The sequence below is a fragment of the Rhinopithecus bieti genome, unplaced genomic scaffold (genome assembly GCF_001698545.2).
Source record: "Rhinopithecus bieti isolate Rb0 unplaced genomic scaffold, ASM169854v2 scaffold_28055, whole genome shotgun sequence".
Lineage (NCBI taxonomy): Eukaryota > Metazoa > Chordata > Mammalia > Primates > Cercopithecidae > Rhinopithecus > Rhinopithecus bieti.
The window spans coordinates 75,947-88,444 of NW_016812914.1; the positions used below are offsets into that span (position 1 = coordinate 75,947).

A 12,498-nucleotide genomic window follows, 5' to 3' on the forward strand; every position below is an offset into this window, starting at 1 on the left:
CTCCCACCATCTCTCACCACCTCCCACCGCCTCCCACCATCTCCCACTATCTTCCACCACCTCCCACCACATTCTACCATCTCCCAATGTCTCCCACCACCTCCCACCGTCTCCCACCATCTCCCATTACCTCCCACCACCTCCCAGTGTCTCCCACAACCCCCCACCACATCCCACCGTCTCCCACCACCTCCCACCATCCTGTAGGTGTTGGACGTGCCACTGACTGTGAAGATCCGCACAGGCGTCCAGGAGCGTGTGAACCTGGCGCACCGCCTGCTGCCCGAGCTGCGGGACTGGGGCGTGGCACTCGTCACGGTGGGTCTTGGGACACCTCGGGCATCAGGGTCTCGGGGTCGACCCCGCGTCCCTTCCTAACGGCTCCTCTCCTCCCATCCCTCCCTCTTCACCTCCACACCTCCCTCTGTCTCCGTCTCTGTCTTTCTCTGTCCCTCTCAGCCTGGCTCTCTCGGTCTCTTTCTCTCTGCGTCTCACTCTCTGCCTCCTACCCTGCGTGGCGGCTTCTCCCCCAGCTCCACGGCCGCTCTCGGGAGCAGCGCTACACCAAGCTAGCAGACTGGCAGTACATCGAGGAGTGTGTGAAGGCCGCCAGCCCCATGCCCCTGTTCGGTGGGTGCTCCGGGAAGCCACCTCCCTCTCCTCTACCACCCTCGGTCCCTCTGGGCTGTTCACCTTCCCACCTGGGGCCCCCTCCTACCACCCTGATGGGGGCCACTGGGTCAGCCAAGACTGAAGGACTGGTGGGGAGACCCCCAGGGTCCCACCTGCCCATGTCTCCCTGAGACCCCAGCCTCTGTCTTCTCAGGAAATGGGGACATCTTGTCATTTGAGGATGCCAACCATGCCATGCAGACTGGTGTCGCTGGGATCATGATTGCCCGGTAAGTGCCCAGGGATGTTACAGAGATGCAGCTCCATCTTCATGCACAGCAGCAGTGCCCCAAACCCGACACGCCGTCACCCACCCCTGCTCTGTGGCACGCTGTTGGTCCCAAGTTGGGAGGGGCAGAGAGCGATGTTAGGAGCTGCAGCTGTGTTGTGGCAGAGAGGACTGAAAATTGCTGCTGCCATGGGATCTGATTATGGTGGGTTGAAAGTCCTGGGCTTTGGCCAGGTGTGCTGGCTCACCCCTGTAATCCCAGCACATTGGGAGGCCGAGGCAGGACGATCATTTGAGGTCAGAAGTTCAAGACCAGCCTGGCCAACATGGTGAAACCCCATCTCTACTAAAAATACAAAAATTAGCCAGGTGTGGTAGTACACGCCTGTAATCTCAACTACTAGGGAGACTGAGGCAGAATTGCTTAAACCTGGGAGATGGAGGTTGTACAGTGAGCCGAGGTCTTATCACTGCACTCCAGCCTGGGCAACAGAGCCAGACTCTGTCTAAAAAAGAAAAGTCCTGGGCTTTGAAGGTTGTGTGCACACAGCCGGGAGGCTTACTAGGCTTTGTAGGTTTTGTGGTCTGGGCTCCGGCTCAGGCCAGGCCATGGAAGCAGGGGCCACACGGTCCCAGGCAGGCTGGTGGCTGGGCCCACTGATCGTCGCCCGTCCCACAGTGGCGCCCTGCTCAAGCCGTGGCTATTCACGGAGATCAAGGAGCAGCGGCACTGGGACATCTCGTCGTCCGAGCGCCTGGACATCCTGCGGGACTTTACCAGCTACGGCCTGGAGCACTGGGGCTCAGACACGCAGGGTGTGGAGAAGACCCGACGCTTCCTGCTCGAGTGGCTGTCCTTCCTGTGCCGGTGGGCACCGGGGCTTGCTGGGATGGGTGGCGCATGGGCCGCGGCTGGCTAGGGCTGACTCAAGCCTGTTCTGGTGCCTACCCGCCTGCCTGCAGGTACGTGCCCGTGGGGCTGCTGGAACGGCTCCCACAGAGGATCAACGAGCGGCCGCCCTACTACCTGGGCCGCGACTACCTGGAGACGCTGATGGCCAGCCAGAAGGCCGCCGACTGGATCCGCATCAGGTGCCTGGGTGGGCCGGAGTTGCAGGGCTGGAGTCGGGGCCCTGGGTCATGGAGGGTGCTTTGCAGGCCCTGGACCTGACCTTGCTTTCCACCTGCCCTCCCACAGTGAGATGCTCCTTGGACCAGTGCCCCCCAACTTCGTCTTCTTGCCGAAGCACAAGGCCAACGCATACAAGTAGCCTCGGGCTTTCCCAGGGGCACCGTGGGGCGAGGAGAGTACAATAAATTTTATTCTTTTAAAATCTAGGCCTTTCTGTGACCCTGAAGCAGCCCCTCCTTGGCCCCCATCTTCCCCAAACCTCCTGGCTGCCTCCATGGGCCCTGCCCCAAGCTGGGTGCTGCTCGTGCCCAGAGAGGCCTTGATCCCCAAGAAGGTAGCGGGCTCAGGACCCAGGGAGCCTCAGCCTGCATGCCCGTGGGGATCAGGGCAGCCTTTCTGGAGGAGGCACCCTCAAAGCTGTTAGGGGGTGTTGCTGGAAGAGGCGAAGGCCTGGCCCAGAGTCCTCCCTCCCCTGGTGATGACTGTCTCTGCCACCGTCTGCCCCTGCCCAGCCCTGACACCCAGAACTCCAACCAGTGGGTGGGCTGCAGGCTGGAACCCGCTGCCCCGAGTAACCAGGCAAACAGAACCCCGCCGGGTTCTCGGCCTCTTCTCTGGTTGGGCCACCTGTGCTCCTACTGCCACCCTCCTGGCCTGTCTGGGCTGGGTCCCCCATTGCCCCATGCAGCACCCCAAACCCTTCTATGTCCCTGCAGCTCCCCAGGAAGGTTTCAGCCTCCAGAGTCTGGAGGGGGCTGAGGCACTGGGCAGCCAGCCCACTCCCACCTGCACCGAGCCGCCTCCTGCCGTGGGTACGATAGGGTGGGCAGGGGCACCTGTTAGGGAGGGCTCAGGGGCCCACCCGCCTAAGGGCCCCACCCACCCGGGCACCTTTGTCCACAGGCTCCTTGAACCTCTACCATCCCCCAGACCCAGAGAAAGAGGTGTTTCCGGCCCCTCCAGCAGGTACCGGCCTCCCCTGAACCCTTGATGAGGCTGGGAGTGGGTTTGAGTGTGCAGGCCCATCTCGCCCCTGCCCTGTCCCTAGGTGGGGGCCTGAAGGCCTGGCCTCTGCTCCCCTGCTTCACACAGGCCCCCCAGATGAGCGCCAAAGACGAGCTCTGTGTTATCCATCACCCAGCCAGGGCCCCAAAGCAATACCTATGTCGTCCCCCAAAGGGGCCCCCCAGTGGCAAGGTTCTCGTGGCATCCCCCAGATAGGCCCCCAGGCTTGAGCGGGGCCCCTCAGGCAGCGGCTGCTCTCAGGCCACCTGCCTGCTGCCCACAGGTTTCCAGATGGCCCCGTGTGGGTGCTTCTTCGACCCCCGCATCTATCGGATTGAGTGGACCACCCCTGACCTGGGCCAGTCGGCCCTGTACAAGCTGGCGGCAAGCAGCGGCGGGCCAGTGGGGGGCCCCTCTGCCCCAGGCAGCTACCTCCTGGAGCCGCAGCCCTACCTCAAGGCCCCGGGGCTGCCCCCATACCCCCACTACCAGCCGGCACCGGGGGGGCCCCAGTTCCTCTTGCCCTACTTCCCGCCTGAGGGCCCCGGGCCAGAGGCTCTGGGCTTTGTGGGGGACGCAGGACCCGCCGCCTTCATGGAGCTGCCCCTACCGCCACTGGAGGAAGGCCTGGCCCCGCCACCCCCTCCACCTCCCAAGGAGAACAAGCCACCTGTACTCATCACGCTGCCTGCAGAGCCCACGTTGCCCCCAGACGCCTACAGCCACCTCCAGGGCCACCTCGGCCCCTTCCCTGGGCCCGAACCCCTGGCCTTCCCCGCCAAGGAGCTACAGGGCGGCGGGGCCCGACCTGGGGTGCCCCTGTACCCACCAGGCCTCAGCGAGCTCAAGGTGGCCGAGGCCAAGGAGGGGGCCCTCCTGGGAGCAGGCGAGGCCAAGGCCCCTGAGGCGGCCAGAGCTTTGGCACTGCCTGACAAGGTTCTGCTGGAGGACGCCATGAAGCTCTTCGACTGTCTGCCAGGCGCCACTGAGCCTGAGGGTACCCTGTGCGAGGTCCCCGGGCCGGCCCTGCCTGACAGCAGTGGTGGGAACTCAGCCGATGACATCCGCTCGCTGCGCCTGCCCGAGGAGCTGCTGTCCTTCGACTACAGCGTGCCTGAGATCCTGGACACCGTGTCCAACGTCGACTACTTCTTCAACTTCAAGGCGCTCAACGAGGAGCAACTGCCCCACCCGGGGGCCCCTGCCGCCAACACCCCAGCCCCCAGTGTGCCCAGCAAGAGAAAGGCCTTGACGGCCAAGAAGGGAAAGCCGGGAGGGAAGACCAGGCAGCCGGCAGGCCCAGCCAGCGCCACTTCCCCGGGGCCCAGGCAGGACCTGGGAGCTACCCCCCATTAAAGCACATTTGACCTTTCAGCTCCATGTCCACGTGGTGGCCTTGGGGATGGGGAGGGGGCTGGAGGTGCACACCTGGCCCCTCACCCCGTCATCCCACGGACTGGCAAGGCAGCGCCCCCGGCCTCACAGGCCTCCAGACCCTAGCAGGGGAACCCCGGAATCATAGGACACCCTAAACCCCTTGAGTCCCAGCCCTGGAAGATCAGACTCCACTGGCAGAGGCAGGGGCCTCCTGGGGCACGGGGGAGCTGACCTCCAGACTCGACGCGTTCTAAGGATTTTCACCCCTTTGGTGGGGAAAAGCAAGGCTGCCCAGAGAGGGGCAGGAACTTCCCTGGAGACACACAGCTATCAGGGCAGGGCTTGAGGAGCAGCCTCCAGATCTCCACCCAGCCGCCTCCTGTCCTCAGGAAGCCACAGCCATCGCAGGGAGGGCGGGAAGGGCCACGCTCTTGTTCAGACGGACAGGTGGGCGCAGGGGCTTGACCTGATGGTGTGAGGGTGGGGGCTGGGGCAGGGATAGGGAGACTGCCCACACGTGAAGGAGTGGGGAGCACACAGCACCCAGGGGACCTGGCATGTGCACCCGAGATGGAGACAGGAGACAGCACCTGGAGCCCAGGAGAGGGTCAGGGGCCCCAGCGGGCCACACTTTTGGGTCCAGGGTGGCAGGGACAGCCCCACTACTGGTTACAAAATGGGATGGGCCCAGCCTCATAAGAATAACCTCCGGGTGCTGGTTCCTGTCACCGCTCACCCACATCAGGGTCTCGAGAGCCCTCCTGTGGGTCCAGGCAGTGGCCACCTGTACCCTCCTCGCCTGAAACGTTCATGGTGGCCCTGGAGAGGCTGACCCCGTTTCCCTAGGGACACGTAAGGAAACAGGAGGCCGAGTGCCATCCAGCACCTCCTGGGATGAGGACACCCCTCTGGGATGGGAACTTTCAGCCTACCCCTTCCCCAGGCTGTGGGCTGGATCTCCTGGGCCTCTGGAGTCTGCTGGGGGAGCCCCTGGGAAGCTCACCTAGAGTCCAGGAGGCTGGTGGGTGTTTGGAGGCAGAGTAGAGACCATGGTCCCCGCTCTGTGCAGGGCACTGGGCCTCCTGCTCTCTGGAGCTACTCTCCTGGAAACCCTTATTCAAAAAACTCAGGAGGAGGCCAGGTGCAGTGGCAAACGCCTGTAATCTCAGCACTTTGGGAGGCCGAGGCAGGCAGATCACTTGAGGTCAGGAGTTCAAGACCAGCTTGGCCAAAATGATGAAACCTCATCTCTACTGAAAATACAAAAATTGGCCGGGCGTGGTGGTTCACATCTGTAATCCCAGTACTTTGGGAGGCCGAGGCAGGAGGATCACAAGGTCAGGAGATCGAGACCATCCTGGTGAACATGGTGAAACCCCGTCTCTACTAAAAACACAAAAAAATGAGCCGAGTGTGGTGGCGGGTGCCTGTAGTCCCAGCTATTCGGGAGGCTGAGGCAAGAGAACAGCGTGAACCCGGGAGGCGGAGGTTGCAGTGAGCCGAGATCGCACTACTGCACTCCAGCCTGGGTGACAGAGTGAGATTCCGTCTCAAAAAAGGAAAAGAAAAGAAAATACAAACATTACCTGAGTATGGTGGCGGGCACCTGTAATTCCAGCTACTCAGGAGACTGTGGCACGAGAATTGCTTGAGCCGGGGAGGCAGAGGTTGCAGTGAGCTGAGATGGCGCCACTGCACTCCACCCTGGGCGACAGAGCAAGACTCCATCTCAACAAACAAAAACAACTCAGGATAGTGTCTTGGGGCTGTGCAGCTGCGGCCGTCAAGACAGGGTCTCACTGTCCCAGGGACTGTGCCATGTGCCCTCCTGGCATCTGCAGTGATCCCCATTCATCCCCGTTTCCCCCTTGGGACACAGGCTGGGAGAGACTCCAAGCCCATTTTGTTTTTTTGAGACAGAGTTTCACTCTTGTTGTCCATGCTGGAGTGCAATGGCACGATCTCAGCTCACTGTAACCTCCACCTCCTGGGTTCAAGTGACTCCTGCCTCAGCCTCCCGAGTAGCTGTTTTTAGCTGTATTTTTAGTAAAGACGGGATTTCACCATGTTGGTCAGCCTGGTCTCGATCTCCTAACCTCAGGGGATCTGCCCGCCTCAGCCTCCCAAAGTGCTGGGATGACAGGCGTGAACCACTGCGCCCAGCCCCAAGCCCACTTTTCTCAGCTGCCTTCCAGCTCCTTCTCCCTGAAGCCTCATTGGGGTATCTCTGAAACTAAAACCAGGTGTCCCAAGTGTAGGGGAGGTCTTGGCTGATGAGGAAGTGGGGCAAGGACCTGGGATCACTTTTCTTGAAGATTAATGTGGAGTGAGAGTCACACAGTGGATGTCTGCAAGGACCCAAGTAGCAGCATTTTTTTTTTTTTTTTTTGGTCTGAGACAGGGTCTTGCTCCATCGCCCAGGCTGGAGTATAGCACTGTGATCATGGCTTACTGCAGCCTCGACCTCCTGGGCTCAATCGATCCTCCCACCTCAGCCTCCCGAGTAGGTGGGACTACAGGAGTGCACCACCACACTCAGCTAATGTCTTCAAAAATGTTTTTTGTAGAGATGGGAGTCTTGTTATGGTGTCCAGGCTGATCTTGAACTCCTGGCCTCAAGTGATCCCCCTGCCCCGGCCTCTTGTAGCTATCTTGGGCAATTTAAAATGATCACAGAATGAATATATATATATACACACACACACACCAAAGAGTAATCAGAAGGCATGAGACTGACCAAATTTTCCCTTAAAATGAGATGGCTGACCCTGGTGCAGTGGCTCACCGAGAATCCCAGCACTTTGGGAGGCTGAGACAGGAGGATCGCTTGAGCCCAGGAGTTCCAGACCAGCCTGGGCAATATGTCAAAACCCCATGTCTACAAAAAAAAAAAAAAAAAATAGTAAAAAACAAAAAATTACCCAGCCGTGCTGGCGTGGACTTGTAGTCCCAGCTACTTGGGAGGCTGAGGCAGGAGAATGGCGTGAACCCAGGAGGCGGAGGTTGCAGTGAACCAAGATCGTGCCACTGCACTCCAGCCTAGGTGACAGAGCGAGACTCCATTTCAAAAACAAAGAAAGAACAAAAAACGAAAAAATGGTGAATACATACCACTTCCTGCTATGTTACACTATACTTTATTTGAAGACAAGGGGTCGGGACCCTGTGGACCGGCCTCAGTGGTCAGACCTGCCTCCGTAAGAACTGCGGTGGCGGCCCAGGGGCTCTGTGCCTGTCCTGGCTGTGGCTGAGGCCCTGAACTGGCAGACCGCCTTGCATCTCCCATACAGCTGTGCCACAAACCTCTTCATCCTGCGGCCACGTGCTGTGCGTAGCAGCCTGGGGATCATGTAGGCCAGCCACACGGACCCCAGGATGCTGGAGATGAGCAGTACCATGACGACCCCGGCAGAGACCAGCTGCACGGGGAACGCTCCATACACGTAGATGCTAAAGACGGTCTCCAGTTGACAGTAGCTGCGGGGGGTGGGGGATACAGGGAGAGGCCGTTGGGCGTTGCCTTTGGGGGACTTTGCCTTGTCTCTGGCAAAGGTGTTCAGACCCACAGGAGGGAAAGCCAGGCCCACAGCAGTGACCGGGTATATCCACTTCTGTTTCCATCCACTATGCCTTTTTTTTTTTTTTGAGTCTGAGTCTCTCTCTGTCGCCCAGGCTGGAGTGCAGTGGCATGATCTCGGCTCACTGCAACCTCCGCCTCCTGAATTCAAGCAATTCTCCTGCCTCAGCCTCCCAAGTAGCTGGAATTACAGGCACCTGCCACCATGCTTGGCTAATTTTTGTGTTTTTAGTAGAGATGGGGTTTCACCATGTTGTTGGCTGGTCTCAGCCTCCTATTGGCCAGGCTGGTCTCAAACTCCTGACCTCAAGTGATCCGCCCGCCTCCGCCTTCCAAAATGCTGGGATTATAGGTGTGAGCCACTGCACTTGGCCCACTTTGACTTCTTTGGGGTTTTGTTTTTTGTTTTTTGAGACAGTGGAATCTGGCTCTATTACCTAGGCTGGAGGGCAGTGGTGCAATCTCAGCCCACTACCACCTCTGCCTCCCGGGTTCAAGCGATTCTCCTGCCTCAGCCTCCCCAGTAGCTGGGATTACAGGCGCCCACAATCACACCTGGCTAATTTTTAGTAGAGACGGAGTTTCTCCATGTTGGCCAGGCTTGCTCGAACTCCTGACTTCAAGTGATCCACCTGTCCTGGCCTCCCAAAGTGATGGGATTACTGGCATGAGCCATTGCGCCCGGCCAACTTTTATGGGTTCTGATTCTGAGTCTGCCATCCTCTCTGTGCCCTCTGGCAGCTGTCACTAGGGTCCCCATTCTCCCCTAAAGTCCAGACTCTGGCTAGAGAGGGTGGAAGGGGCAAACTAAATGGTCCATCAACAGCAGGGAAGTGGTGGATGACAGTGGAGGGTAGGTAAGGGGAGGAAAGGTTCAGGGGTGTCACAGAACCCACAGCGGGGAGGGGGACAGTGCAGGCTGCGTGGTGCAGGGAGCAGGTGTGGCAGGGGAGAGTCCCACACCTCTCTCCTCTCTCCTGTGGACATCCTCACCCTACCCAGAGCCTTTCACCTGCTGCTACCCCAGAGCTGATCCTCCTAGTCTGGGGCCTCTAGGGATGGCAGGACCTCCACGCGTTTTTTTTCAGGGGGTGAACTTTCATCCTTCTGGAGAGGACAGGTGATGGGTGACAATGACTTCTAGCAGGGGTGAGGATATGAGGAAGATGCCACCTGGTGTCCCCCTCCCAAAGGGACACGCTGATACACATGGCATGGCTTAGATGTGGCTTTATAATCTCCTCAGCACCTGTCAGTGCTAAATAGTTAACAACTGGCTCTCAGAGGGTAAAGCCCTCCTGGGTAGTGTCTGCCAATTCCTGAGGTGTAAATATTTCCACCGTGGCTGATTGGAAGCCACCGATGTGAAATTGACCCGTGTAAGATTCCTGAATTTTTTTTTTTTTTTTTTTTTTTTTTTTTTTTTTTTTTTTTTTTTTTAGATGGAGTCTCGCTCTGTTACCCAGGCTGGAGGGCAGTGAGTGGTGCAATCTCGGCTCACTGCAACCTCTGCCTCCTGGGTTCAAACGATTCTCCTGCCTCAGCCTCCCGAGTAGCTGAGATTAAAGGCACCTGCCACCATGCCTGGCTAATTTTTGTATTTTTAGTAGAGACAGTGTTTCACCATGTTGGTCAGGCTGGAGATTCCTGAATACTTGAGAGTCTACTGGCGAGCCAGTTTGAGCCAGCTCTGACCCGCAGCCATCAACACACCCTAGCCACGGGGAGTAGGAGAGGGTGACTCGGGTGTGCCAGGGCAGCGGTGCAGCCCCCGGTCACTGCTGTTCCCCCAGCACCCAGTGCAGAACTCTGAAATGAGTATTTATTTCACACAGGAACAAACATCACCCAGAACTTAAAATATCACTTGTCCTGGGGACGGCCTGGGCCGTTGGGGGAATTCAGGTTTGTCCCCCGAAACATGGGTGACGAGCCCCCAGGGGCATCAGGCGTCCCCTGTCGTCGGGGTAGATGGGCCCGCTCACCTGTAGTACGGATCCACAATGGAAATGTAGAAGACATAGAAGCCGTTGTTGTGGCTGAAAATGATCTGGTTTGCTGTCCGGCCGCCCAAGATCTGATACTGGACATCTGGCCACCTCAAAGGGGCATCGTTGTTGGGGTCGTGGCAGCTCACGTAGTTCTGTGGGGGACAGAGGCGTGCCCACTGGCCCTGGGGGCTGGGGAGGGGGCCCTGAGCCTCCCTCCTCCCCGCTGAGGCCCTGCGCCCACCCTAGTCCTCATTAGGCATGCATGGGTGGGACTCTGGGGCCAAGTGCCCATGGTGGGGGCAGGTTCATGCTCCCTGCAGTGGAGACTGGACGGAGGCTGCTCAGCCTCCATCTCACCTGCCTCTGTTGGAGGCCAAAAGATTGAGGGTCGTGATCATCTCAGTATACCACTGGAGGCTATGAGTAAACAGCACACTGTTCTCATAAAAGCAGAATGTTGGCAAACTGACAAACTACGTCTGCCGCCTGGAAGGAATGCTGAGGGCAGTCACGACCCAGGCACAAGTGTTTCTTGTGATTAGGTACAGCTGAAGCCTGTTAGTAATAATATCAACCTGTGATCAGTTAAGCAGCTGACCAATCGTTACCTCCTCTTCCCTGCTCTTTGTTTTGTTTTGTTTTGTTTTGTTTTGTTTTGTTTTGTTTTGAGATGGAATCTCACGCTAGAGTACAGTGGCGCGATCTCGGCTCACTGCAGGCTCCCCCTCCCGGGTTCACGCCATTCTCCTGCCTCAGCCTCCCGAGTAGCTGGGACTACAGGCGCCCGCCACCACGCCCAGCTAATTTTTTTTTTGTATTTTTAGTGGAGACGGGGTTTCACCGTGTTAGCCAGGATGATCTCGATCTCCTGACCTTGTGATCCGCCCGCCTCGGCCTCCCAAAGTGCTGGGATCACAGGCGTGAGCCAGTGCCTGGCCACTGTTTGTTTGTTTGTTTGTTTACTTATTTTTTGAGAAACAGCCTCGCTCTGTTACCCAGGTTGGAGTGCAGTGGTGCAGTTTCAGCTCACTGCAACCTTCATCTCCCGGGTTCAAGCGATTCTCCCGCCTCAAGCTCTGCAGTAGCTGGGATTACAGGTATGCACCACTATGCCCAGGTAATTTTTTGTATTTTTAGTAGAGACAGGGTTTTGCCATGTTAAGCTGGTCTTGAACTCCTGTCCTCAAGTGATCTGCCCACCTCGGCCTCCCAAAGTGCTGGGATTATAGGCGTGAGCCACTGCACCTGGCCAGAAAAACTTTATGTTCTACAAAAGCACCCACTCACCACAGCTGATGGAAAAAACAAAAAATAGTGATGGGGCCACCTCTTAAATGCACTCATGCAATTTGCAATGAGACAACCCATACGAAGAATGCATATAGAGATACCAGCAGAGCCAGCTGGGCGCGGTGGCTCATGTCTATAATCCCAGCACTTTGGGAGGCCAAGGAGGGCAGATCATGAGGTCAGGAGTTCGAGACCAGCCTGGCCAACATGGCAAAACTCCATCTCTACTAAAAATACAAAAACTAGCCAGGCATGGTAGCAGGTGCTTACAAGTCCAGCTACTCAGGAGGCTGAGGCAGGAGAATTGCTTGGACCCGGGAGGTGGAGGTTGCAGTGAGCTGAGATTGCACCACTGCACTACAGTCTGGGGGACACAGTGAGGCTCCTTCTCAAAAAAAAAAAAAAGGCAAATGCAAAAAGAAGAGCTATGACACCATCTGCTGGTGGCTTTGCTGCATGCGCTGCATTCCTGATACAAAACATGTGTCCCGGGAAGATGCAGGTCGACTGATGCGGTCTCTTCCTTCTGGGGACAGGACATCACGCTCTCATTTGTCAGTCATGCATGAACCAACTCGCATTATAGAAATACACACTGAGGGAGGCCAGGTGCAGTGGCTGACGCCTGTAATCCCAGCACTTTGGGAGGTGCAGGCGGGCGGATCACAAAGTCAGGAGATTGAGGCCATCCTGCCTAACACGGTGAAACCCCATCTCTACTGAAAATACAAAAAAATTAGCCAAGCATGGTGGCGGGCGCCTGTAGTCCCAGCTACTCAGGAGGCTGAGGCAGGAGAATGGCATGAACCCAGGAGGTGGAGCTTGCAGTGAGCTGAGATCGCGCCACCGCACTCCAGCCTGGACAACAGCGCGAGATTCCGTCTCAAAAAAAAAAAAAAAAAAAAAACAGACATACTGAGGCCGGGTGTGGTGGCTCAGGCCTATAATCCAGGGCACTGGGGAGCCGAGGTGGGAGGATCGCTTGAGCCCAGGAGTTCAAAGCCAGCCTGTGTAACATACTGAAACCCTGTCTCTACAAAAAAAAAAAAAGATACAAAAATTAGCCGGGCATGGTGGTGCACACCTGTAGTCCCAGCTAATTGGGAGACTGAGGTGGGAAGATCACTTGAGCCTTGAGTCTTCAGTGAGCTGAGATTGTGCCACTGCACTCCAGCCTGGGTGACAGAGCAAGACCCTGCCTAAAAGAAATAAAAATCAGGCCGGG

At 57.6% G+C, this 12,498-nt stretch overlaps 3 protein-coding genes across 3 annotated transcripts in view; 2 read left to right on the plus strand and 1 right to left on the minus strand.

The window, feature by feature from the left end:
• Positions 1 to 2,235, plus strand: part of DUS3L (dihydrouridine synthase 3 like) — a 7,129-nt gene extending 4,894 nt beyond the window's left edge. Inside the window, exons 6-11 of the mRNA XM_017847141.1 lie at positions 208 to 318; positions 534 to 630; positions 827 to 902; positions 1,581 to 1,769; positions 1,865 to 1,993; positions 2,100 to 2,235. Coding sequence (XP_017702630.1) covers positions 208 to 318; positions 534 to 630; positions 827 to 902; positions 1,581 to 1,769; positions 1,865 to 1,993; positions 2,100 to 2,172 — 675 coding nt within the window. The 3' untranslated portion in view covers positions 2,173 to 2,235. The remainder of the gene's footprint in view (positions 1 to 207; positions 319 to 533; positions 631 to 826; positions 903 to 1,580; positions 1,770 to 1,864; positions 1,994 to 2,099) is intronic.
• Positions 2,236 to 2,429: 194 nt separating this feature from the next.
• PRR22 (proline rich 22) lies at positions 2,430 to 4,412 on the plus strand. The gene is made up of 3 exons (XM_017847229.1): positions 2,430 to 2,845; positions 2,937 to 2,999; positions 3,322 to 4,412. Exons 1-3 carry the CDS (start codon positions 2,512 to 2,514, stop codon positions 4,392 to 4,394), a joined length of 1,470 nt encoding a protein of 489 aa, XP_017702718.1. The 5' UTR covers positions 2,430 to 2,511; the 3' UTR covers positions 4,395 to 4,412.
• Positions 4,413 to 7,536: 3,124 nt separating this feature from the next.
• The window catches only part of CATSPERD (catsper channel auxiliary subunit delta), a 52,990-nt gene continuing 48,028 nt past the window's right edge, over positions 7,537 to 12,498 (minus strand). Inside the window, exons 17-18 of the mRNA XM_017847143.1 lie at positions 9,978 to 10,135; positions 7,537 to 7,892 (exon numbers count right to left, since the gene is read on the minus strand). Of these exons, the coding sequence (XP_017702632.1) occupies positions 7,592 to 7,892; positions 9,978 to 10,135 (459 nt within the window). The 3' untranslated portion in view covers positions 7,537 to 7,591. The remainder of the gene's footprint in view (positions 7,893 to 9,977; positions 10,136 to 12,498) is intronic.

Bases quoted from the DNA above. Each gene is read 5' to 3' on its own strand.
- PRR22 (XM_017847229.1), top strand. From the start codon at position 2,512: ATGACTGTCTCTGCCACCGTCTGCCCCTGCCCAGCCCTGACACCCAGA. The intron at 2,846-2,936 runs GTACGATAGGGT...CTTTGTCCACAG, and splicing joins CGAGCCGCCTCCTGCCGTGG to GCTCCTTGAACCTCTACCAT. The intron at 3,000-3,321 runs GTACCGGCCTCC...TGCTGCCCACAG, and splicing joins GTTTCCGGCCCCTCCAGCAG to GTTTCCAGATGGCCCCGTGT.